Source organism: Quercus lobata, chromosome 10, assembly GCF_001633185.2.
Source record: "Quercus lobata isolate SW786 chromosome 10, ValleyOak3.0 Primary Assembly, whole genome shotgun sequence".
Lineage (NCBI taxonomy): Eukaryota > Viridiplantae > Streptophyta > Magnoliopsida > Fagales > Fagaceae > Quercus > Quercus lobata.
Window position 1 is genome coordinate 64,497,172 of NC_044913.1, and position 24,965 is coordinate 64,522,136.

The following is a 24,965-nucleotide window of genomic DNA, read 5'->3' on the forward strand; positions in this document are numbered from 1 at the left end:
TTTTTTCCCAGACACAAACATTTCTGAGCTTCATGAGTTTGCCTTAAAATTCTAATTTTGGCAGGTCCCTTCAAAAGGTAAAAAGAACGTAAATAGAAATATATTAGAATAATAAAACACCTTCAGTGCTGTCTGAAACTTTATAAGAAAGTGAGTTAAACTTTGCTTACACTAGTAGAACAGGGAATCACATAACTTCATGGACCAGTAAAACTGACCTCCCAATCCAAACATGAAAACAAAAATCAATAAGACATTCACCCACTTAATTTCTCATTCTTATACAACTCAACTCTAATTTCCAACAATAAATTCGCCAAGAACTGATTCATGAACTTTTGAAAAGAAGCAAGACAATTGCTAACAATCAGAAAAAAAAAAAAAAAAAAAAAAAAAAAAAAAAAAAAAACTTTTAACAACTTTTTAAGTGTTTGTGATAATTTGCAGAGACAAAAATTTAAGTAGAACCAAGCCAAATGACAGCAATCACAAAAATTTTAATTACAATATGCTTTTAGTGACTTTTTGCAAATGATTGCAGAAAATTTCAAAGATTAAAGAAGAAGAGTAGAGTTTTTCAAGTGTGGCCACGGTGATTTGTGAGATTGATTTCTACTATTAATTTCAAAAGCTATTAAACCAAATTGCAGCATTTATATATTTCTTCAATGGCATCCAATTAAGTTTTCATACTAGGAATACTACCAACCATTACAAATATAAGAGAATAGAAGAGGATATAGTGTAGTATGAATAGACTTACTCAGCATTGAACTGAATTAGGTTTTGTAAATGACCAATTATGAAGTAAATTATGTACACATAATGCAAATGGTAAGAGAGAAAACCTGAAGTGCCTGGGCATCAGTTGTCATTAAGTTAATTATTTTTCCAGATGCAAACTTCTTGCCATCTTTCTGTGTTAGTCTTCAAAATCTTTGCAATCTGGGTACCTTCAAAAGGTAAAAACCATATACAGATATATTAGAACCATCAACCTTCAGTGCTGCCTGAAATTTTAATTTTAATTTTACTTGCAGTAGTAGGACTGGGGATCACATAATTTCATGGTCCCCCTATAAAACTGACCCCCCAACCCAAACATGAAATGAAAAATCAGCAAGACCTTCATAAACAGAGCAATTATGACCCAGTGCAAATCAATAAAATCTACTGTCAACTTTTAGATAGCTGTAAGTAAAAGAATTGATCCATGAACTCTTACAGTATCAAAATGCTGATCGAAATAATGAGTATGTGTGGACAGCTCTAAAAGTGATTGATTCAATATTCCAAATTTCCCAATGTCCAAAAAAATTCAGTATTGAAAAATTTGTAGAAAGAAAATAAGCTAGCAATCAGAAATTCGATAGTAGCAAGATAATAGGCAACAATCAAAAAATTGTTCAATAGACTATGCTTCTAATTATTTTGGTAATTTGCAGCAACAAAAATTTGAATAGCAGCAAGCCAATTTGAATAGTAGCCATCACAAAATTTCTAATTAAACTCTTGTTTTAAAAGCTTTTCTCAAATGATTGAAAATATTTTCATAAATAGGAAAAAAAAGAAAAAAAAAGAATTGGATTTATTAAGTGTAAGCAGAAGGGTTAGCGAGATTAATTTGTACTATTTAATTGAAGAACCATTAACCCAAATTGTAGTATTTATATACATTTTCTTAATCGGGTCCAATTAAGTATTTATACCGGAATACTCTCACCCATTACGAATATAAGAGAATAAAAGAAGAGGAAATAGTAGGGTAGTATGAGTAGACTCACTGATCATTGATTTTAACCCATGGAACGTGGCTAATCTTGATCCGCTCATTGTCTTCAAATTCGGGGCAATTAAAAATGATCAGCTTTTTCAATTGGGTGAGGCGTCGCATGGCTTCCTCGGTGGGCAGATGCACCAAGTTCCGGCAATTCATAATATAAAGCTGTTGAAGAGAGGAAAGATTGCCCAACCCCTCTGGCAACGATTTGATTCCATGAAAACTCTGTATCCACAGAATTTTAAGGGCAATGAAGTATTGAATTTGGTCCAGGTGTGACTCATGCAATTTGAGCTTTTGGAGGGAGGGGTGAATGGAGGAAGTAGAAGGACGACAATCCCCATTCTCCAAATATTGTAACCCACTGGGTGGGTCTTCAATACCACACTTTATTATGGACCGGACACCTAGCAATGACCTCAGTTCATAACAATTATATACTACCAACTTCTGAAGGGAAACGCAGGTGTGCAGTGACTCTGGCAAATCTCTCAGTTTCCCACATCTATATAATGTAAGCTCCTCAAGGCAAGGAAACACAAACAACACCTCATCTGCGGTTGTCAACTCCTTTGCATCCTTCCACTCTTCTAAGCTATCCATCCAACCCTTCAAACATATACTAGTATACTACAATTTACCACTTTGCAGAAAGAAGATGATTATTTATTTTTGGAAAATTCTTCTTTTACATTGTGCGGTACATTATAAATTTACATTGTAAACACATAAATAGTGACAAATGTTGTACACATTTGCAAAAGGTGGTAAATACTAAATATTGTACACTTTTTTGCAAATGTGTATAACATTTGCTACTTTTTGTGTGTTACACATTGCAAATATAATGTAAGAATATAAAGGTCCTTTATTTTTTATTTGTATTTCTAAAATTGGGTTCCAGACTTGAAAGTTGAAAATTATGATGTGTGGACAACTGGACATCAGAACTTAGTGAATGCCATAGTCGTTGAGCCTAACATGTTACAAGCCTATCATTTTTGGATTCTATAAGGTTATATTCATTCCTATCTTGAAAATTTTAGAAGATTTCCAACTATAATTAATATGGCAGCCTGCAAGGACTCTGTTACCATAAACATCTACCAGTATGATCTTCCCATTTGCCAGCCAAAAAGGAATTCCTGTACAAACATAACAGATTTAAACTGTGGGTCAAAACACTGGAAACCATAGTTAGTAAAGAACGCATACTATGTCACATATCGTACGTGTGTGTATATATATATATATATATATATTTTAAATAAAACTCCCATTTGCCATAAAAATAAAAAATACTCTGAAAAATACAAGTTTTTTATACTTAAACATATTGAGCACGTACTAAATGTTTTCTGTATCATATTTGTACAAAAATCTTGAAATTAAACATATTAAACACTTACCTTATATTATAATCTTGAAATTTTTTTTATCTAATATTTGTATCCAGTCGAAGTAAGGAACCATGGCATAACCTCCTATTTGCCAATAGAAATGTTGATATTTGTCTATAATTTGAATTATTAGATTTTATTTCCATATAATAAACAAAAAATAACATCATTTGAAATTGATAATTGTAGGGAAAAAAATAACGATTTTTGTCCCACCCCACCTCTTCTGGAACTTGATAGTTGTTGGCAAACAAGTAATGAACTTGTGATACTCTCAAAGGAATTCGAATGTTTCAAATGGAAGAAAGTTTCCAAACCCACCCATAAATACTTCACTCCTCTCTCGACTCTCACCTACGAAGCTAAAGATAGGGTTGTGCAATTGAGAAAAGATTCCTTCACATGAGTGTTCATTTGTATTGTCCTTGTTTTAAAACCTCTTACTTTTTTAAGAACAAAGTTTGTGTTGTTAATTTCACTTTTTAATTTTCTGTTTTGGCAGTGGTTTGAACCTGATAAATGCAATATTCAATGCTATCTCCTCTGGTTGAGTTAATAAACTATTTTTTCAACCATAAAAAAAAAATTAAAAAAAAAAAGAAAAAGAAAAAGAAAGTCAATAGCATAGAGACGTGTCAAAGAGGCAAAGAGAACTTACTAAATTAGGAGTAGCTTGCAGCTAGGTAGATGCAGTCAATGTTGGGAAGAATAAGAGAAAGAGAATTGAAAAAGTACTAGTCCGCGATCGGTAGATTAACAGCAGTGGATCTAAAACCAACAATGAAAAGAGGAACAATATATTCATATCTAAATCAAAAATGAAAAAGATAAAAATAAATTATAAAATAGGAACAAAGAAGCAACCAGTCTCAGGATGTAATTGAAACTCACCAGAGATGAGAATGAAAGGGGCACGTTATCTCTCTCTCTCTCTCTCTAGAAGAGCTCTGTATTTTCAGTTCTGTTGTTCCTGGCAGCACAAAATTCTTTCATGGTTCATGACTCATGACGGATGGGCAAACTACAATTCTTATTTCTTAATTCATCCAACAAATCCACAATTTCTTAACAGTAACTATTCGTTTTAGTCTTTATTTTTTTTGAGACAAATATTCATTTTAGTCTTAATTGCCAGCACGACTGAGAAATTTAGAAATTAGCAAATAAAACCTCCTCCTTAAATCTTAATTTACGTTCACGTTGGTATCAAGAGGTAAAGACAACGCTCTAAAGACAATCTATGCTTATTCAAAGGTAACTAGTAAAACACCAGTTCAAATTAAATTATATATTCAAATCCCATATGGTAAAGAGAAAACATACTTAAGTACCTTGGCATCAGTTCTAATCAAGTTGGTTATTTCCCAGACACAAACATCTTCTGAGCTTCATGAGTTAGCCTTCAAATTCTAATTCTGGCAGTGCCTTTCAAAAGGTAAGAAAAAAAAAAACATATATAGAAATATATTAGAATGATAAAACACCTTCAGTTTTGTCTGAAACTTTATATGAAAGTGAGTTAAACTTTGCTTGCACTAGTAGAACAGGAAATCGCATAACTTCACGGACCAGTAAAAGTGTAAAACTCAACTCTATTTTCCAACAATAAATTCGCACTTATAAATATAGTAATTATTACCCAGCCCAAATCAACAAAAGCTATTGCCAAGAACTGATCCATGAACTATTACAGTATCAGTTCAAGAAACCAGGTAATGCCGAGACCAGAATGATCATGTGGACTTCAGGCTCTAATAGTCATGAATTGAATCCAATAGTTATAATTTCCAAATTTCCAGAAATTTTCAATTTTGAAAAATTAATAGGTAATAATTTGATGAAAGAAAAATAGGCTAGTAAACATAAATTTGAAAAGAAGCAAGACCATTGCTAAAACTCAGAAAAAAAAAATAATAATAATAATTACTATACTTTTGGCAACTTTTTAAGTGTTTGTGATAATTTGTAGAGACAAAAATTTAAGTAAACCCAAGCCAAATGGCAGCAATCACAAAAATTTTAATTACATTATGCTTTTAGTGACTTTTCGCAAATGATTGCAGATGATTTCGAATTTTGAAGAAGAGTAGAATTTTTCAAGTGTTGCTTGTCAACTATTTATTTCAAAAGACATTAAACCAAATTGCAACAATTATATATTTCATCAATGGCATCGAATTAAGTATTCATACCAGGAACAATTATGAATCATTGAACTCACCCATTACAGATATAAGAGAATAGAAGAGGATATAGGGTAGTATGAGTAGACTTACTGAGCATTGAACTGAATTGGGTTTGGTAAATGACCAATTATGAAGTAAATTATATACATATAATTCAAATGGTAAGAGAAAGAAAACCTGAAGTGCCTTGGCATCAATTGTCATCAAGTAAATTAGATGCAAATGTCTTGCCAGCTTCCTGAGTTAACCATAGAAATCAGAGTAATCTGGCCACCTTCAAAAGGTAAAACCCATATATTAGAACCATCAACACCTTCAGTGCTGTTTGAAATTTTAATTTAAATTTTGCTTACACTAGTAGGACTGGGGAGCACATAATTTCAAGGTCCCTCCAGTTAAACTAAACCCCCCAACCCAAACAGAAAATGAAAAATCAGCAAGACCTTCACCTGCCCAATTTCTCATTCTTATGCAACTAAACTCCATTTTCCCACAATAAATTCACCCTCATAAACAGAGCAATTACAACCCAGTGCAAATCAACAAAATCTACTGTCAAGTTTTAGACAGCCCTAAGTAAAAGAACTGATCCATGAACTCTCACAGTATCAAAATACTGAGCAAAATAATGATTATGTGGACATAAAGAAGGCTCTAATAGTGATGAATTCAATATTCAAAATTTCCCAATGTCCAAAAAAATTCAGATTTGAAAATTTTACAGAAAGAAATAGGCTAGCAAACAGAAATTCGATAGCAGCAATACAATAGGTAAAAATAAGAAAAAAATTTGAATAGCAGCAAGCCAACTGGTAGCCATTACAAAAATTTTAATTAGACTCTTCTTTTCTCAAATGATTTCATAAATAGAAAAAGAAGAGTTGTTGGATTTTTCAAGTGTTACTAGCGTGGTTGGTGAGATTAATTTAATGCCAAGATCGATTAACCTAATAAATTGTATGAATAAACTTACCCACTATCCTTGATGTTGACAAATGGAATGTGGTCAATCTTGGACCGCTCATTGTCTTCCAAATTGGGGCAACGATAAATCTCCAGCATTTTCAATTGGGTGAGGCGTCGCATGGTTTCCTCGGTGGGCAGATGCACCAAGCGATTGCAATCCACAATATACAGCTTTTTTAGAGAGGAAAGATTGCCCAACCACTCTGGCAAAGTTCCGATTTCATGAAATTCCTGTATCCACAGAATTTTAAGGGCAATGAAGTATTGAATTTGGTCCAGCAGAGGAGACCAAGACCAACACCATCTGAGCTGTAGCTTTTGGAGGTAAAGAAAAAACAGATCATATGTACCTTGGCATCAGTTGAATTGAGTTGATTATTTTCCCAGACGCAAGCAGATCATATGTACCTTCATATATTTGATAGTTTGCAAAACTCAGCACTCTATCAGCAGTCAGCAACAATCACCTCAATTTCGTTGGATTCATAAACAAACTTCTCTTACTCATCACAGCTATAAGTAGTCCCTGTGCAACTCTGATTATCAGCCCAACCCCAGCTTCCTCCTTGTCCTTGAAGATTGCTCTCTCAATATTAAGTATATACATTCCTCCTCTGTTCATCAGCTAGCAATTATAATCAATTGTTCTGCCAGCTGGAAACAATAGGCATACTGTCTCAATTGCATTTGCCTACACATGACATCAATACAATTATATCATGAATTAAAGAGTCTTGGGAAAACAGAATAGAGGAATGAAGAAATAAGAGTCAACTAGAAGTATGATTGCCTATTTCAAAAGTATGCTCAAAACAATCATGGAAGATCCAAATAGAGTCCTCGATCTCTAAAGCTCCTTTCATCTCTTGTGGGGACTAACTACAACTGACAAAAGGTTTCATCTGTGATGAATGGCACCAAAGGTTTCATCACAGGACTTAAGTGGTCATTAATTGTCTATAGTTTCAAAAAATAAATATTAAACCAAGTAGAACCTGAATCTATATGATCTGTTTTTGGTTAGCATCCTCAATAACCAATAACATCCAACTCATTCACAAGAATCACAACTTACCCATTTGTTAAAATAAAATAAATATAAAATAATTAAGAAACTAGAAAAGTTATGCATAACCAGGCACTTCAGTGAGATATTAACATTTATTGCATCTTGCCTTTTCTAAAGTGCTATGGAAGTTGCCAGAATGTTTCAACAACGTGGTCAGTTTATAGATACTGGTCCATCACCATATATGCAAGTGAGTGGGATCTATCCTGCAAACAACTGCATGATCTAGATCAATCAGAATGGTCACCTGTTGGGTATGAAATTAATGTAAAGCTTACAGGAAGAAAACACCAAAATAGATGGAAAACCTTAATTGAATCTAATTTTATGAGAGTTAATGGACTTAAGAAAAGGCTTCATGGTCTTCTACTCAAGGTTTCAAAGTGTTGCAAATATTGTATTCACTCTCTCATTCTCTCTTCTCTCAATTTTTTATTTTATTTTTTTATAATTTGTTGTTATCTTTAATTATTTGCTTATAGATTCTAAATAATTAACAGAGAAACCTCACAGGTGATACCCGGGTGTAAATCAACCAGTAAAAGGACATGAAAATCATAGAAAAGGCAGCAGGCAACTTCAACCACTGCAGCTGGTGCTAATGGTGTGTCATCTTCACCCACCACACAAAACAGTAGAGATTATTCTAAACTTTTGACCATTAAGATCTGAAAATTGTTAAACTTTTTTGGCATGAATGATATACTTATCACATTGAATTAGTACTCTAATTATGCAAACATAAGCGATGATTTGAGAAAACTTACCAAATCTTATAAGCTTCCATTAGCTTGCGGCTAGATTAAAACTCCATAAGTAAATTAATTTTTCCTCTGGTTGAACACAATAAATATGCTGTCCCTAGTGTCCACATGTTAGTTTTTTAACAACCCATGCTCCTAGCAATTAGTTTTTTTAACAATCTTGTTTATGCAGATAGGCAAAATGGGTACAGAACCCAGCCACTGTACAAATAAATATTAACTGAATTGGTTCTCATAAAGCACCAATTAATTAAGAATTAAGTTATATGCACGTATCTGAAATGGTAAAGTGAAAGCAGACCTGAAGTACATTGGCATCAGTTGTCATCAAGTTGGTTATTTTCCAAACCTGAAGTACCTTGGCACTAGTTGTCATCGAGTTGGTTATTTTCCAAGATGGAATCTTCTTGCAAGCTTCATGATTTAGCCAAAAAAATTAAAATGTGTTAGAAACCTTCAAAAACTAAAACCGATATATAAATATATTAGAACCATCAACACCTTCAGTGCTGTCTAAAACTTCATAAGAATCTCATTCTTATGCAACCCAACTCCACTTTCTCACAATAAATTCACCCAAATAAACATAGGAAATATGACCCAGCAGCCTAAATTAACAAAATCTATTTCCAACTTTTACAAAGACCTAAAAACAAGAACTGCTACATGTATTATTAGAATTCCAGCTCATGAAATTGAAAAGAATGAGTGTGTTTTCATCAATGGACATAATCAATTTGACACCAAGAAGTGAAGGTTACAAGAAATGCTGAGAAAAAGTACGAGTATGTATGCTATCTTAAATGGACAAAAAGCAGGATCTGATAATTGCCAGGATGACATGCACTTTTGAAGTGCAAAGTTGAAGATTTTTTGCAACATTCCAGTAATCAGAGTGGTTGGTGAGATAAATTTCTATTAATTAATTCAAGAAACATTAATCTAAAATATATTTTTTTTATAATTAACCTAAACTATTAAGATGTGACATTTAAGAGTAGGAAATGGAATATACTTGTAGTCCAGGAATAAGTACACTTACTAATCGTCTCTATCATCTTCAGAGTCATCAGATTCTTCATACTCAGAGTCATCATATTCAACTTCTTCATACTCAGAGTCGTCATAGTCGTCAAAGTCTTCAGAGTCCTCAGAATCCTTCCCTTTGATGTATTTTTCATTGATTTTGATGTTTCGAATATGGGGCATCTGTAACCACTCTGCGCTGCTCTCTTCTACACATCTTTTCTCTAAATTGGGACATCGAGCAATGTGCAGATGTTTTAAATCGGTGAGGTGTAGAATGGGAAGATACATCAGCTTTTTGCAGTAGTAAAGAGACAGCTTTTGAAGACAAGAAAGATTGCCCAACCAATTAGGCAAAGCTTCCATTCCGTTAAAGTTCTGTATCTTCAGCTCTTCAAGGGCAGAGAAGGGTTGAATTTCATTCGGGAGAGAGTTGAGTGCAGGACTCCCATGCAATAATAGCTTTTTGAGGGACGCGTACGAGTATTGAAAGGAAGGATAACGCAGAATCGAGAAAGCATTCAAGTTTTTGAGTATAAGAGAATAGAAGAGGATATTGGGTAGTATGAATAGACTTACTCAGCATTGAACTGAATTAGGTTTTGTAAATGACCAATTATGAAGTAAATTATGTACACATAATGCAAATGGTAAGAGAGAAAACCTGAAGTGCCTGGGCATCAGTTGTCATCAAGTTAATTATTTTTCCAAATGCAAACTTCTTGCTATCTTTCTGAGTTAGTCTTCAAAATCTTTGCAACGTGGCAGGTACCTTCAAAAGGTGAAAACCATATATAGATATATTAGAACCATCAACACCTTGTGCTGCCTGAAATTTTAATTTAAATTTACTTGCACTAGTAGGACTGGGGATCACATAATTTCATGGTCCCCTGTAAAACTGACCCCCAACCCAAACTAGTAGTGCAAAACTCTTTCACATTGTTACCAATCATTGCCCCATTACCTCCAAGCAGAAAAGATGAAACTGTTTAGAAATATTACAGCTCTAAACATTCTTCCAGCCTTTGAGATTCTAAGTGAAGATTTCATCCAAAATAGAATACTGAAATTATCTGCTGAAAATGTCCAATGATTGTAGTAGTTTCCACAAGATGAATTGCCTTTCCAAATAAGGTATGTACTCCAGTTGCAATAACAACTCCTTCAATTGCACCTTGTTTACATGTTGGAACAGAGTATACTCCATCACCAAGATTTTTGGTTACCGGGAGTGACTCTCCTGTAAGGGCAGACTGGAAAAGGACAACAATAAAAAAAGAAATCCCACAGGAGAATCTCAAGAAAGTTAAGACCTTTTTAAAAAGATAAAAATTGCAGAAAGGCCAGGACCTCCGAAGGATCATCTCTCTTCTTTTTCAATCTTGATTTCCGATCATTTGCAAACTTCGTGGCTTCTACAAAATTTTAATGAAGTGAATTTAAACTGAGCATACAAAATAAGTGAGAAAGCAAGACCTTGTGATTGGGAATCTCTAAATTGCTGAGAGTAAGACCAAGTTAATAAAATCCCTCCACTGGCTCTGGCCCATAACCAAATTTAGCATTATTTAAGTCCCAGTAAATCTCAATTTTACTAGAATCCACTTCTAAATTATGAGGCACTTTTTTTTTTTTAAAGAACAACCATGGTTTTATATCAACCTTACAGAGGCATTGATTAGCCAAATCATCAATTCCAACACTAAGGCCTTGACCCATCAAACTTTTGATCCATGTAATGGTGATCAAGCTAAAATTAAAACCAAAATATTTTCTTTCTTCACTAATCCAAAAAAAAAACCTTTCATTTCTGATATGATTATAATGTTACCATGCAACAATTAGAGCCTTCACTACTAAATAAGCGAAATGCAGGCAGTGTAAAAATTGATATACAGAAAAAGGGTCTTCTAAGAACCTCAATTTACTAAGGATGAACTCAAGCACTCATCATCCTTAAGCTTCAAGATCAACTTCTAAAGCCTTGAACTTGAATTTTGTACATTCACCAGAGTTCCAGATCTACATACCAGCAATTTTGTACTCATTCAAGCCATTTTATAATTTATACTTATTCAAGCATTTGAATTTTGACAGATATATACAACTAGTAGTTTCTAAGGATGACATACTGGACAAATTGCACCTCATCTTTTTTATTTTTATACAGGTCAAAGTGCACCCCTTCTTAAATATTGGATTTAAAGAAACTTCTTGTCTTTTTTCTTGAACATGATGCTGATATCTTAAATCTATATTATGTGACCAATGAGAAATCCAACAACAAAGATTTGAAACTTAAAGAACAAGTTGATTTGTAACAAAGTACATTTCCAAAAATCATTAGAATGAGCTGAGTAAGAGCATCATGATAGGCTAAAATTAAAACAATCATTCAAAATAAATAAATAAAAATTGTTAAATTCATAATCACTTACCGAAGCCTTGAAATTCAAGAAATTTTCCATCCGAACAGCCGAAATCGAAGGAAATTGATCTACCAAACGGGAAAAATGGAATTAGGTTTTTCTGTGAGAGAGAGAGAGAGAGAGAGAGAGAAACAAATGCCACTGTGAAAAAAGAAAAAAAGAAAAACCTTTGCATTTGTACGTGTGTGAGTGAGAATCAGAGAGAGTTTTAGAGAGAGATAGAAAGTGAGAAACCTTTGGCTTGTAGCTTCCTGGTGTTACTGATTTTCTAAGTTTACAAAACTGTTCATAAAATATTTAATTATTTTTTCTACATCCATCATCAACTCGTTGATAAAAATTTTCCCAATTTAAGTATTTTTTAGACTCTTTTTGCGGTGATGAAAGTGAAGTTTTAGAGGGAAAGAAAACACTGGGAAAGGGAGCCCCTTTATTTTTAACACTTACCTCAAACAGTTGTGCATAACTGTTGAAATACGTATGCTAATTTCTTCAAATTTACTCCACGCCTCCACAGTTGTGCATAATTGTAGAAAATTAAAGCTTCTATCAACAATTTTGAGTAATTGTGGATAAAAATATGTTGAAAAAAATCAAGCTGTTTGTAGTAAGCGAATGTGCCAACTCATAAATTTCAATGAAACAATTAGATTGGAAATTTGGAACCAATTCAAGCTTCAGTTCTTCATTTAGCTTTCCATGGAAAGTGAATGTGCCACCTGCTTTGCTGGTAAGTAGTAGCACTCCTGCTCCTGAACTTCTGTTCTTGAAGAGATAAAAAGCTACCCCAGCCCCAAATAATCGTGAAGCATCCTTGACATTGGAAAAATATTCGTTGATAAAAAAGAAATTACTGGTGGCAGTTACATCAAAAGAATTGTCAAGTGCTGCTAAATATGGCTTACAGAATTCATAGTCATAAATTCAACATTTTTTCTCTTAAGATTCAGATACACCCAACCGCAAAGGCGATATTATCTTTTTGAACAATGTACAAATAACAAGCCCTAATTTATTAGAAAACTGACAAGTCAAAAATTTCAAAGTCTACATATGCTATGCAGTAAAACATGTTGCTCTAAATGGCAATACAAATTTGAAACTAAAATTGAAGGGTTCTCACTCTAAAATAAGTGAATAAGAAATAAGGTAAGTGGAAAAAAAAAAAAAAAAAAAAAAAAAAAACTTTATTCCAAATTGAAATGTTGGAGAAAAGGACATTTGAGAAAAATACCAATTTTAGATTATTTTTAGCATAGAATAGGAATCAAAAGTTAATCTGGATATTTGGAACAGGGAAATTTTTGGACCATTCTGTGTTGAAGTACGTGACTGCTTACTGAAGAATAACCAAAATATGTAAATAGTATATGAACAACAAATTTAGTAAAGAGTATGCGAACTTAAATGTTAGAACCAAAAGGAAAGGATTCATAATAGGTTTTCTTGGAAGAGATAAATTAAAAGAAATAAACACAAGAATGAGAGAACTCACTAATTTTGATGAAACAATTTCATTGGAATCAATTTTAAATTCCCTCCATTTTGATTCTTGGACTATGAGTAATCTTCTACCAATGACCACTCTTGCTGATCCCATATCCCTTGCAAAGCGACCAGTAAGAAACAAAACATCCGGCTTCAACAACCATTCCAGGATACTTCCATCTAGCTTTCCACAGAAAGGGAGCACCTCCATTATTGCAGATAAGTAGTAGCAGTTCTTGTTCAAGAATTTCAGTTCTTAAGACGATGAAAAGTTACCACAGCTCCTCTGCAAATGCTCCAACATCATCAAAATTTAATGCCTCCAAATAAGGAGAAATAGGTGTCAAACTAGACAAACAGCTCAGGTTACAAAAAGAATATTAGGCTCCAACATCATCAAATTTAATGTCTCCAACTAAGGACATATATGTGTCAAAGCTGGCGGAACAGCTCAGGTAACAAAAGGAAAATTAGGCTCCAAAATGGGTGCTATGTGAAGTATCCTTGACATTGTGAAAAATATCCTCTGATAAATGAGAAATTTTTTGGTGGCTTTTACATTGGAAGAATTGTTGAGTGCTACATGTGGCTTATAACACTGATACAATGACATCAACATGTGAAAACTACATATATATATATATATATATATATATATATCAGAATATCAAGATGAATAGATGCTAAGTAACAAGTTATAAAATGTTGTAGGAAAAGTGAGAGTGAAGAGGGGGTAATTGGCATGAATGATATACTTATCAGATTTAATTAGTACTCTATTTACACAATAGATATGCTGTCCCTAGTGTCCACATGTTAGTTTTGTTAGTTTTTTAACATCCCATGCTCCTAGCAATTAGTTTAATATATATATATATGTCAGCAATTAAAAGAGAGAAAGCAAAGGACATTTGTTCAGGTTAAGCTAGAACAATACCAGACGCACAGAATGACTTTCAAGTCAAAGAGTGTCAAACCATAACTCAATGATCTGACTACTCAATCTAACTCTATATATTGATTTGGTGACATATGAACACTTGGAGTTGACCTACACACCTTTACATAGATATGCACAATGGGTGGAATTCTCACAATAGATAACCTTGTTAAGAAGAACTTGCCTCTTGTTAATTGGTGTTGCTGATGTCAGTGTGATGAGGAAACCATGGATCATTTATTGCTCCATTGCAAGTTTGTCCATACCTTGTCAAGTGAAGTCTTCTCCTTGTTTGGGATTTAGTGGGTGATGCTGAAGACAGTAGTCTCTCTCCTTTCTACATGCTGGAATTGGTTGGGGATTCAATCTTTAAATCTTTGGAATATGGTTCCGGCGTGTCTTATGTGGTTAACCTGAACGGAACACAATGCCTAAACATTTGAGGACATTGAAAGAACTGTGGACCTGTTGAAGTCTTTGCTAACTAGTACTTTTTTTGAGTGGTCTTGTATTTGGAAATTTACGCATTGTACTGCTTTGTCTGATTTTCTTAATTCTGTTAGCTTTTCCCATTGATTTGTTTGTATCCCTTTTTTTGCAGTGAGTTTACTATTGTAAACTCATTGTACTTTTCTTATCAATAAAAATTTTATTACCTATCAAATATATATATATATATATGTGCACAATGGGTATAGAACCCAGTCACTGTACAAGTATATATAAACTGAATTGGATCTAGCAAAGCACCAATTAAGAAGTCAGTTATAGGCACGCATCTGAAATGGTAAAGAGAAAGCAGACCTCGAGTACCTCGGAATCAGTTATCATCAACTTGATCATTTCCCCAGATGTAATCTTCTTGCAAGCTTCATGAGTTAGCCAAAAAAATTTAAATGTGTTAGAAACCTTCAAAAGCTAAACTGGGGATCACATAACTTCATGGACCAGTAGAACTGACCTTCCAACCCAAACATGAAAACTTAAATCTGCAAGACCTTCTCCCACCCAATGTCTAATCTCATTCTTATGCAACCCAACTCCACTTTACCACAATAAATTCACTCAAATAAACATAGGAATTATGACCAAGCCCAAATTAACAAAATCTATTTTCCACCTTTTACAAAGCCCTAGAAACAAGAACTGGTCCGTATATTATATTAGAATTCCAGCTCATGAAATTGAAAAGAATGAGTATGTTTTCATCAATGGACATAATCAATTTGACACCAAGAAGTGAAGGTTACAAGAAATGCTGAGAAAAAGTACGAGTATGTATGTTATCTAAAATGGACAAAAAGCAGGATCTGATAATTGCCAGGACGACATGCACTTTTGAAGTGCAAAGTTGAAGATTTTTTGCAACATTCCAGTAATCAGAGTGGCTGGTGAGATAAATTTCTATTAATTAATTCAAGAAACATTAATCTAAAATATATTTTTTTTATAATTAACCTAAACTATTAAGATGTGACATTTAAGAGTAGGAAATGGAATATACTTGTAGTCCAGGAATAAGTACACTTACTAATCGTCTCTATCATCTTCAGAGTCATCAGATTCTTCATACTCAGAGTCGTCATATTCAACTTCTTCATACTCAGAGTCGTCAAAGTCTTCAGAGTCCTCAGAATCCTTCCCTTTGATGTATTTTTCATTGATTTTGATGTTTCGAATATGGGGCATCTGTAACCACTCTGCTCTGCTCTCTTCTACACATCTTTTCTCTAAATTGGGACATCGAGCAATGTGCAGATGTTTTAAATCGGTGAGGTGTAGAATGGGAAGATACATCAGCTTTTTGCAGTAGTAAAGAGACAGCTTTTGAAGACAAGAAAGATTGCCCAACCAATTAGGCAAAGCTTCCATTCCGTTAAAGTTCTGTATCTTCAGCTCTTCAAGGGCAGAGAAGGGTTGAATTTCATTCGGGAGAGAGTTGAGTGCAGGACTCCCATGCAATAATAGCTTTTTGAGGGATGCGTACGAGTATTGAAAGGAAGGATAACGCAGAATCGAGAAAGCATTCAAGTTTTTGAGTATAAGAGAATAGAAGAGGATATTGGGTAGTATGAATAGACTTACTCAGCATTGAACTGAATTAGGTTTTGTAAATGACCAATTATGAAGTAAATTATGTACACATAATGCAAATGGTAAGAGAGAAAACCTGAAGTGCCTGGGCATCAGTTGTCATCAAGTTAATTATTTTTCCAAATGCAAACTTCTTGCTATCTTTCTGAGTTAGTCTTCAAAATCTTTGCAACGTGGCAGGTACCTTCAAAAGGTGAAAACCATATATAGATATATTAGAACCATCAACACCTTGTGCTGCCTGAAATTTTAATTTAAATTTACTTGCACTAGTAGGACTGGGGATCACATAATTTCATGGTCCCCTGTAAAACTGACCCCCAACCCAAACAAGAAATGAAAATTCAGCAAGACCTTCACCAACCCAATTTCTCATTCTTATGCAACTAAGCTCCATTTTCCACAATAAATCCACCCTCATAAACAGAGCAATTATGACCCAGTGCAAATCAATAAAATCTACTGTCAAGTTTTAGATAGCTGTAAGTAAAAGAATTGATCCATGAACTATTACAGTATCAAAATACTGATCGAAATAATGAGTACGTGGACAGCTCTAACAGTGATTGATTGTATTCCAAATTTCCCAATGTCTAGAAAAATTCAATTTTGAAAAAATTGCAGAAAGATAATAGGCTAGCAAACAGAAATTCGATAGTAGCAAATATTATTAAATAGACTATGCTTCTAATTATTTTGGTAATTTGCAACAACAAAAATTTGAATAGCGGCAAAGCCAATTTGAATAGTAGCCATCACAAAATTTCTAATTAAACTCTTGTTTAAAAGCTTTTCTCAAATGATTGCAAATAATTTCATAAAGTGAAAAAAAAAAGAAAAAAAAGAATTGGATTTATTAAGTGTAAGCAGAAGGGTTAGGTGAGATTAATTTGTACTATTTATTTGAAGAAACATTAACCCAAATTGAAGTACTTATATATATTTTCTTAATCGGGTCCAATTATACCGGAATACTCTCACCCATTACGAATATAAGAGAATAAAAGAAGAGGAAATAGTAGGATAGTATGAGTAGACTTACTCAGCATTGATTTCAACCCATGGAACGTGGCTAATCTTGATCCGCTCTTCAAATCTGGGGCAACAATAAATGATCAGCGTTTTCAATTGGGTGAGGCGTCGCATGGCTTCCTCCGTGGGCAGATGCACCAGATCTTGGCAATTCACAATATACAGCCGTTGAAGAGAGGAAAGATTGCCCAACCACTCTGGCAAAGCTCCGATTTCATGAAATCCCTGTATCCACAGAATTTTAAGGGCAATGAAGTATTGAATTTGGTCCAGCAGGAGATAGTCACAGCGTGCTAGCTTTAGCTTTTGGAGGGAGGGAGGGTGAATAGAGGAGGTTGAAGGCAGACGATATTCAATACACTGTAACCCACTGGGTAGGTCTTCAATACCCCACCTTATTATGGACGGGACACCTGGCAATGACCTCAGCTTAGGACAATCCAGCACTACCAACTTCTGAAGGGAAACGCAGGTGTGCAGTGACTCTGGCAAATCTCTCAGTTTATAACAACTTCTAAGGGTCAACTCCTCAAGGCAAGGAAACACAAAGAACACCTCATCTACGGTTGTCAACTCCTTTGCATCCTTCCACTCTTCTAAGCTAACCATCCAACCCAATTTGAGTCTTCTCAATGCCGGAAATAATAATGTAGTAGTATTTCTGTAACTCCCATCACTGTAAAAGTAAAACTCACTTCCTATACATCTTACCTTCCCCATTCCGTATATTTCAAGAACCCTAAGACAGGGTAATTGCCCCAGAGTGGGAACTTCTTCACATTCCCTACAAGATCGCAAACTGATCTCAATCAAATTGTGATATAGCGAAGACAAACCAACCCATGATGGGAATTTCTTTCCTCTATACTCATAAATTGTTAAGCTTTTCAAATTTGGGTGAGGCTGGAGGCCTTCCAACACCTTTTCATCATCATACATGTCGTCCTCCTCTTCTCTGTCAAAACTCCAGTATAATCCCAACTTGAATATTTCCTTTTCTTTTAATTTTGCACTTTTGGCTTCTTCCTCATCTTTCACGTACTCTAGATTCTTTATTTCTATTTCTCCTTTGAGATTCTTTAAAGCTCCCAATTCTGTAATCCGATAGCCATCCTCTGAACCCACACCAAAAAATAGCAATGTTTGAAGGCAAGTCAACATACTCATATTTTTGGGTGTTTTTATATCATAATCACAATCCCAATAAATATGAATATGTCTTAAGTTAATCAAATTGCTTAGGTCTTCCGGAAGCCCGTGTAAAAAGCCTTCAATTCTTAAAGTTTGCAAATTGTAAAGTTTGGTGATGGATTTTGGTAATAATACTTCAATCTTAGAGTATGAGATGTGAAGAAGTCTCAAATGTATTAATTGCTCAATTGAATCTGGCAACTCTATTATACTATCCCCGAATAATTTTAAAACGCGTAAGCATTTAAAATTTGATAACATGATGTCAAAGTTGAAATTTTTTGAAATTAACGTACGCAATTTTGTAAGATCAACTTCACTAAATGAACTTCCTAGTGTTGTTTTACCATCAAGTCGGGCAAATAAATGTTGTATGCTACTACCATCATCCACTGAATCTTCCTCCAAGATTAGAGTTTCAAATTTTGAAATTGAGAGTGCAAAGTCATGCACCAAATCATGCATTTTGCAGCTAATAATATTACAGTAGGCATCCTTTCTAGCATTTTGGAAAAAGGAAGTGGCCAACAAAATATTGAAATACATGTTACCAATATCTTCCGTCTCCATATTAGCTTCTTTAGTTAGTAGGAACCCTTCAGCCATCCAACACTGAATTACTTCATCCTTTTTCATGTCATAATCTTTAGGGAATATTGCACAATATGCAAAACATCGTTTTAAAGATGGTGTTGGAAGAAGATCAAGGCATAACTTAAGCACAGGAAACATATCACTATTATCTTCTTCCAACAAATCCCAAATTTTATTATTTTGAATCTCCAGCCATTTGTTTTTCTCAAATTGAAAGCACATTGTTCCCCCTAAAATTCTTGCAGCCAATGGAACCCCTCCACATCTTTTAGCAATTTCCCTGCCAATAACCTCCAAATCTAAAGTTAATGGAATTCTTCCATCTATGAATGTTCTTTTTTTCATTATAGACCAACAATCATCTTTTGATAACTTCTCTAAGTGATGTGGGGGATGTATCTTCATGATTTGCCCCACATTATCACTACGAGTTGTAATAACAATATTATTTCCTGTATTGGAATTAAACTCTAATAAGTTACCCTTTAAAGTATCCCATTTCTTAGGATCTTCATTCTGCACATCATCAAGTATGAGAAGATATTTTCCCCCCCCCAAAATTTCTGCACATCTTTCACGTACTTCATCATATTCTAAATCATCCAATTCTTCTTCTCCAAGAGATTTAAGAATATCTCTTAAAATCCCTTCAACATCAAAATTTTTACCGACATTTACCCATGCTAGTACATCAAAATGTTTCTTTATCAGTTCATTGTTATACACAAGTTCTGCTAAAGTTGTCTTTCCAATACCTGCCATACCCACTATAGGGAAAACAGAGATAACATGTTGATTGCTTGAACTAATAAGTAAGTTTACTATTTTTTTGATATCTTGTTTTCTTCCAACAAATTCTGAATCATTGAGGAGGGGGTCTATATTCATGCCCAAGCTAATTTTGGGGATTGAATTCGCCAACTCCATTCTAAGACCAGAGTCAGCTACATCATTCAAAATTTTATCCAACAATGGTTTGATTTTCTTAACTTTATCAAGATTGCATAATGAAAAGTTACATACCTGATCCATCATTTGATTTTGAATCTGTACCTTTTGCAAAAAACTCTCATAGCTAAATTTGTCTAGCACATTATCGGCATCATAAGCTTCATCTCTAAGGTTCGTTAACCATATCCTCATAGACTCATCACTTGATTGCCTCTTTTGAGCATCACCTAACACAAATTTAATCTTGAATAATGTTTCAAGAAGATTTATCAACTCCACCTTGAAACTCAAGTCAAAATCGATATGCTCAGTGGCAAGTGAAGACACATTGGCTATTATTCTGTCCACAACATCATTGAGGATAATTTCAGCCCTATATTCTTCCTCAACCTACAAAGAGAAAATTGTATTAAAATATTTGCAAATGGTTAAAAAGTAGAGCAATGTTTATTTCACACCTGTTGTAGCACACAACCCTGCACACACACTTTTTGCACGAAATCAGATTTCGTGCAAAAAGTGTGTGTGCAGGGTTGTGTGCTACCACCAGTGTGTACTAATATTTATCCTAAAAAGTATTGGAACTGTTAGAAATAAATAACTATGTATAGAGTTGGGACTATTTGAATCACCTTAGTTTTTGATTTTGGAGTTGAGTTTGGTACACTTTTAAGTTTTTTGTTGGTCCCTTGAGTTACTTGAGCTTCTCTTTTTTTTCGAGTTGCTTGAGCTTTTTCTTGAACATCTTGAGGCACAGCATTACATGCCACAATGTCATGACCTGGAACTCCGGCCAAGTGTGCTTTAATCCTTGATGCACCTCCGGGAAAATCTCGTCCACAATAATTACATTTGAAACGGTCATTTAATTTCTCAGCATAATCCCAAAATTGATCTCTCTGTCTACCCATATCTCTTTTTCCTTGCAATAAATAAATAACACAATATCAAAATCAGATATAAATTAATTCAGATAAAAATTAGTGATATAATATAGTAACTCTATTTGCAAACTATCTGTATCAGCATCAGTATTAGTTCTCAACAATTGTTACTATCCGTTCCTTCATGAAGTGAGCATGTACAATCGATAAACAAAGGTGGCTGTATCACAGGCTACAGAATTGGACCTAATATATTAATCCTTTCGTTGTGTTAATCAAACTATTAATTTGGCCAAGAAATAAATTAGAAAATCGAAAAAGAAAAGAAAAAATAAATAACAACAGCGTGAAAGACATGTCAGAGTGCACTTACTGTGAAGAGCGAGAGAGAGAGAGAGAGAGAGAGAGAGAGAGGTGATAGGCTGTGAATATAAGAGGAGGAGAAGAGGTCACTATCATATATGTTAAACAACATCGCAAATGTTTAAAGCCTAAATAAATCAATCTCAAACTCAGAGCAAGTGGTACTCAACGTCAGAACTGATTTTTTATTTTTTATTTTGCTCCAGTTTAAGAAAAAATAAAAACATTAAAGAAATCTCATTTTGTTGATTTTCTTTTTATTCCAAATTTTTTGTTTTTTATTTATTGCAAACATAACAAAATTAAGTCCTTGATTTTATTCTTTGTTTCCCAACTCTCATTTTGTTGATTTTCTTTTTATTCCAAATTTTTTGTTTTTTATTTATTGCAAACATAACAAAATTAAGTCCTTGATTTTATTCTTTGTTTCCCAACATGTAATTACTTTTATTTATTTTTAAAATTTTATTCTTTGTTAAAACATAATTGGATTAAGAAAAACCCCATAATTTATAAATTAATATAATTAAAATATATTTATAAAAGATAAAAAAAAAATTATTCTATTTGTTAAAAAAAAAAATTTTAAAAAGAAAGAGAGTTCACATCATATAAAATGTTAAAACCAATTTATCAATATAATATTCACTTAATGGTATGATGATATAGTAATTGTATTTGACAATTAGATCTGTTTCGGTATAAGTTCTCAACAATTGTTAGTATTCCTTCCTTCATGTTATAGTGACTATTGAGCTTGTATGGCTTTTTGGTTTGAATCAGGTAGGAATCTAGTCATCCCCTCCCTCCCTTATTAGCACAGTGTGCGCTAATTGAGGAGGAGACAGAAGATGGAGGAGGTTCTTCCCTTTCGTTGTGTTAATTAGACTATTTATTCAGCCAAAAAAAAAAGCAAAACGAAACTAAAAAAAAAAACACAATAATAATACAGCATGAGAGACATGTTAGGGTGCACTTACTTCAGTATTAGCTTGCAAGCAAATAGGTAGATTAGATATGCAGTCAATGTACGTCAGAAAGAGCAAGAGAGATAGAGAGAGCGAGAGCGAAAAGACTGAAGAGAGAGACACAATATAATTTTGTTATCATTTTTAAATATTTAACAGAAAATATTTTACATCAAAGCAAATGTTAAACAACATCGCAAATAATTTTTTATTAAACTGTATGTCTAACAATTGGATTGCATGTTTTTTACGCTTTTAATACGTATGTCAATTTTTGTGCCAATTAGATATTATTTACTATGTGATCTATAAAACTTATATTTTATGCATAATTTTAAATTACAAAAACTTGCAATTAAAACAATTTATTGTTGACATAGTTATTAATTTTTAATTTTATAGAAATTTTGCAAGTATGAGGGATATAAGAAGAAAATGAAATCTAATGGTAAATTTGTCAAAATGAAAACTTCAATAAAAAAAATATTGAATAAGGTTGTATCCTAATGCTATAATCAATTTTATAACTAAACTTTAGTCTTTTTAATTTTGTTCCATTTTTTTTTTTTTAAAGTTGGAGTTCAAATGATTTCTTAAATTTAAAAATTTCTACCTTATGGTTTGGATTTGTTCAATATATGATCCTTGAATAAAGTTTTGGAGTTCAACTTCCAGTTTAAATTACTTGAATAAAGTAGGCTTGATTATTTATTATTATTACTTTTTTTATGTTTAATATATGGATTTGAAACAGGGGCCACGCTACACTTTGTTCAGGGCTTCAAATTTTTTTTTTTTTAATTTTTATAAATAATATATATTTTTTAGTTTAATACTTTAATTTATTCTTAAAAATATTACTTTTGCACACCCTGACTTAAATTTTATACACCCTTATTACAAATATTTCCAATTCTAAGAATAAGAATAAGTGTTTGTGAATTGTAAATATCACTCTTTATCATAAATTTATATTAGAATAATACTACAATCACAAACTACTTCACAACATTTTTACAAAATATTGATGTGGTCAATCTCTAATTATTTTTCATCTAGACCCACCATTATTATCACTTTTTCATTTACCAATAATCACTCATCACATCAGTAGTTTGTAAATTTTTTTGTAAAATAGTTTATATCTCTAGCACTATTCTTTATATTACATGTGTATGAGTGTATCTAATATTGATTGTGTGCATTACTTTTTGTTATAATGGTATTTGTGTAAATAATGAAGTGTGTGGAAGTTTGTGTGTATAGTATAAATATAAGGAAAATGTTTTGATACCACTTTCATGGGAAATATAACAATTGGCCTAAAGACATCCGTTAACATGACTCTAAATATAATATAACTTTATATAATTTAGTAATTAGGAAATAGAGACAATTTGTTGCATGTGTGTGTATTGTTATCATGTTATAATAACTTTTTGTTATAAAGTCAGAAATTTAAAAAAAAAAAATTGTAAAGTTAGTGATTGTTCAAGTATTTGATTGGTTAAGTAGACACGTAGTGTATTATTTATGTATGAATGAGTGTGATTATGTTCGTCAATAATTAATACAAAACCAATGAGTTGAGTTTATTCATTTAGTTTAAAATATTTTTATAAAAATAAAGACAAATAGATAATAACAATTGCATAAAAATAAAAGGGCAAAACTTAAGTATAGTATTTTAAGTGCTGTTTCTTAGGTTTCTCTCTTAAGATTCAACCATGTGGTTATTTAATTAAAAAATACATTTCCATTCCATAAGAAAAAATCCACATGACAAAATCTTAAAAGGGAAACCTAAGGAATTGCACTCAAGTACTGTACCTATATCTTGCTCAAAATAAAAATGCTAGACAAAGTTAACAAAATAAAATGGTCATAGCTACCCACAATGACAAAAAATACTCATAATGAACTATCATATAACAATTCAAAATTTGAAAACTTGAAGGAAATTGTAAAATTTTTTTTTTTTTTTTTTTTGTCAATAACTTGATATATTCAATTTCTCTTTTTATTAAATTTTTTTTTTTCATTTAAGTTTTTTAATGACCGCCCTAAACAAAATTCCCGGAGTTGCCACTTATTTGAAATTATTAATGATTAATTAAAATATTTATTCAGTCAAGGAAAAAAAAAGCGACAGCATAATTTAGATTGAACAAGGTTGATATATTCAAGAATCAAGAGCAAGTTTAGATTCGAGGTTTTCTAATTTCAATTATAAGAAAAAACATGACTTGGATAAAGCTCTAAAAAGGTTTGTATATCACCATATGACTACATGTCACGAAACAAGTTGCAAAAGAGATAAGTCTGTTAACTAAATAAACCAAGTTAACAAAAATAATAATAATAAATAAACCACAAAATTGTTCCATATTTTAAGGGTTTACCACATAGGGTGATATTTGCAATTTACCCAAAAAATAAAGATTTGGATTTTGGAGTTCAAACTTCTTGTATAAATAACTTGAATAAAGTAGACTTGATTTTTTTTTTTCTATTTAATATATGGATTGAAATGATTAATGATTAATTAAACTATTTATTCAGCTAATTAAAAAAGAAAGGGGAAATGGTCTATATCCCAATTAGGACTGGAAACTTTGTAGACTATCTCACCAAAGCATGGCAAGCAATTTGTGAATGACACTTCTTTGAATAATGGATCGGTGGGAGTGGTGGACCACCCTTACCGGGACCAATGAGGCTTTTAAGTTGGAACTATCAAGGGTTTGGGAACTCTTGGACAGTTGGTGGCCTTCACAAGATAGTGAAGAAACAAGATCCTACGGTGTGTTTTCTTATGGATACTTGAATGTTGGGAG

The 24,965-nt window shown here is 32.8% G+C and overlaps 1 protein-coding gene and 1 long non-coding RNA gene across 4 annotated transcripts; both read right to left on the minus strand.

Moving 5' to 3' along the window:
• Positions 1-8: 8 nt before the first annotated feature.
• LOC115963528 (putative disease resistance protein RGA3) lies at positions 9-22,232 on the minus strand. Its single transcript, XM_031082554.1, has 6 exons — positions 22,141-22,232; positions 20,546-20,835; positions 17,591-20,303; positions 1,785-2,187; positions 849-953; positions 9-68 (listed from the first exon to the last, which is right to left on the minus strand). The coding sequence occupies exons 2-5, from the start codon at positions 20,822-20,824 to the stop codon at positions 923-925; spliced, it is 3,426 nt and encodes a 1,141-aa protein (XP_030938414.1). The 5' UTR covers positions 20,825-20,835; positions 22,141-22,232; the 3' UTR covers positions 9-68; positions 849-922.
• On the minus strand, positions 7,510-11,622 carry LOC115963536. Of its 3 annotated transcripts, none has more exons than XR_004085854.1 (5): positions 10,159-11,622; positions 9,856-9,963; positions 9,208-9,653; positions 8,524-8,579; positions 7,510-7,617 (listed from the first exon to the last, which is right to left on the minus strand). It is a non-coding gene; the product is annotated as an uncharacterized LOC115963536 (long non-coding RNA). The 3 variants fall into 3 exon arrangements; XR_004085853.1 differs by having other exon boundaries at positions 7,510-7,648; XR_004085852.1 differs by having other exon boundaries at positions 8,467-8,579.
• Positions 22,233-24,965: the final 2,733 nt, after the last annotated feature.

Bases quoted from the DNA above. Each gene is read 5' to 3' on its own strand.
- LOC115963528 (XM_031082554.1), bottom strand. From the start codon at position 20,824: ATGGGTAGACAGAGAGATCAATTTTGGGATTATGCTGAGAAATTAAAT. The intron at 2,188-17,590 runs GTGTCCCGTCCA...GGTCATTGCTAG, and splicing joins TAAGCTGAGGTCATTGCCAG to GTGTCCGGTCCATAATAAAG. The intron at 954-1,784 runs GTGAGTCTACTC...TACCTTTTGAAG, and splicing joins TGGGTTAAAATCAATGATCA to GTACCCAGATTGCAAAGATT.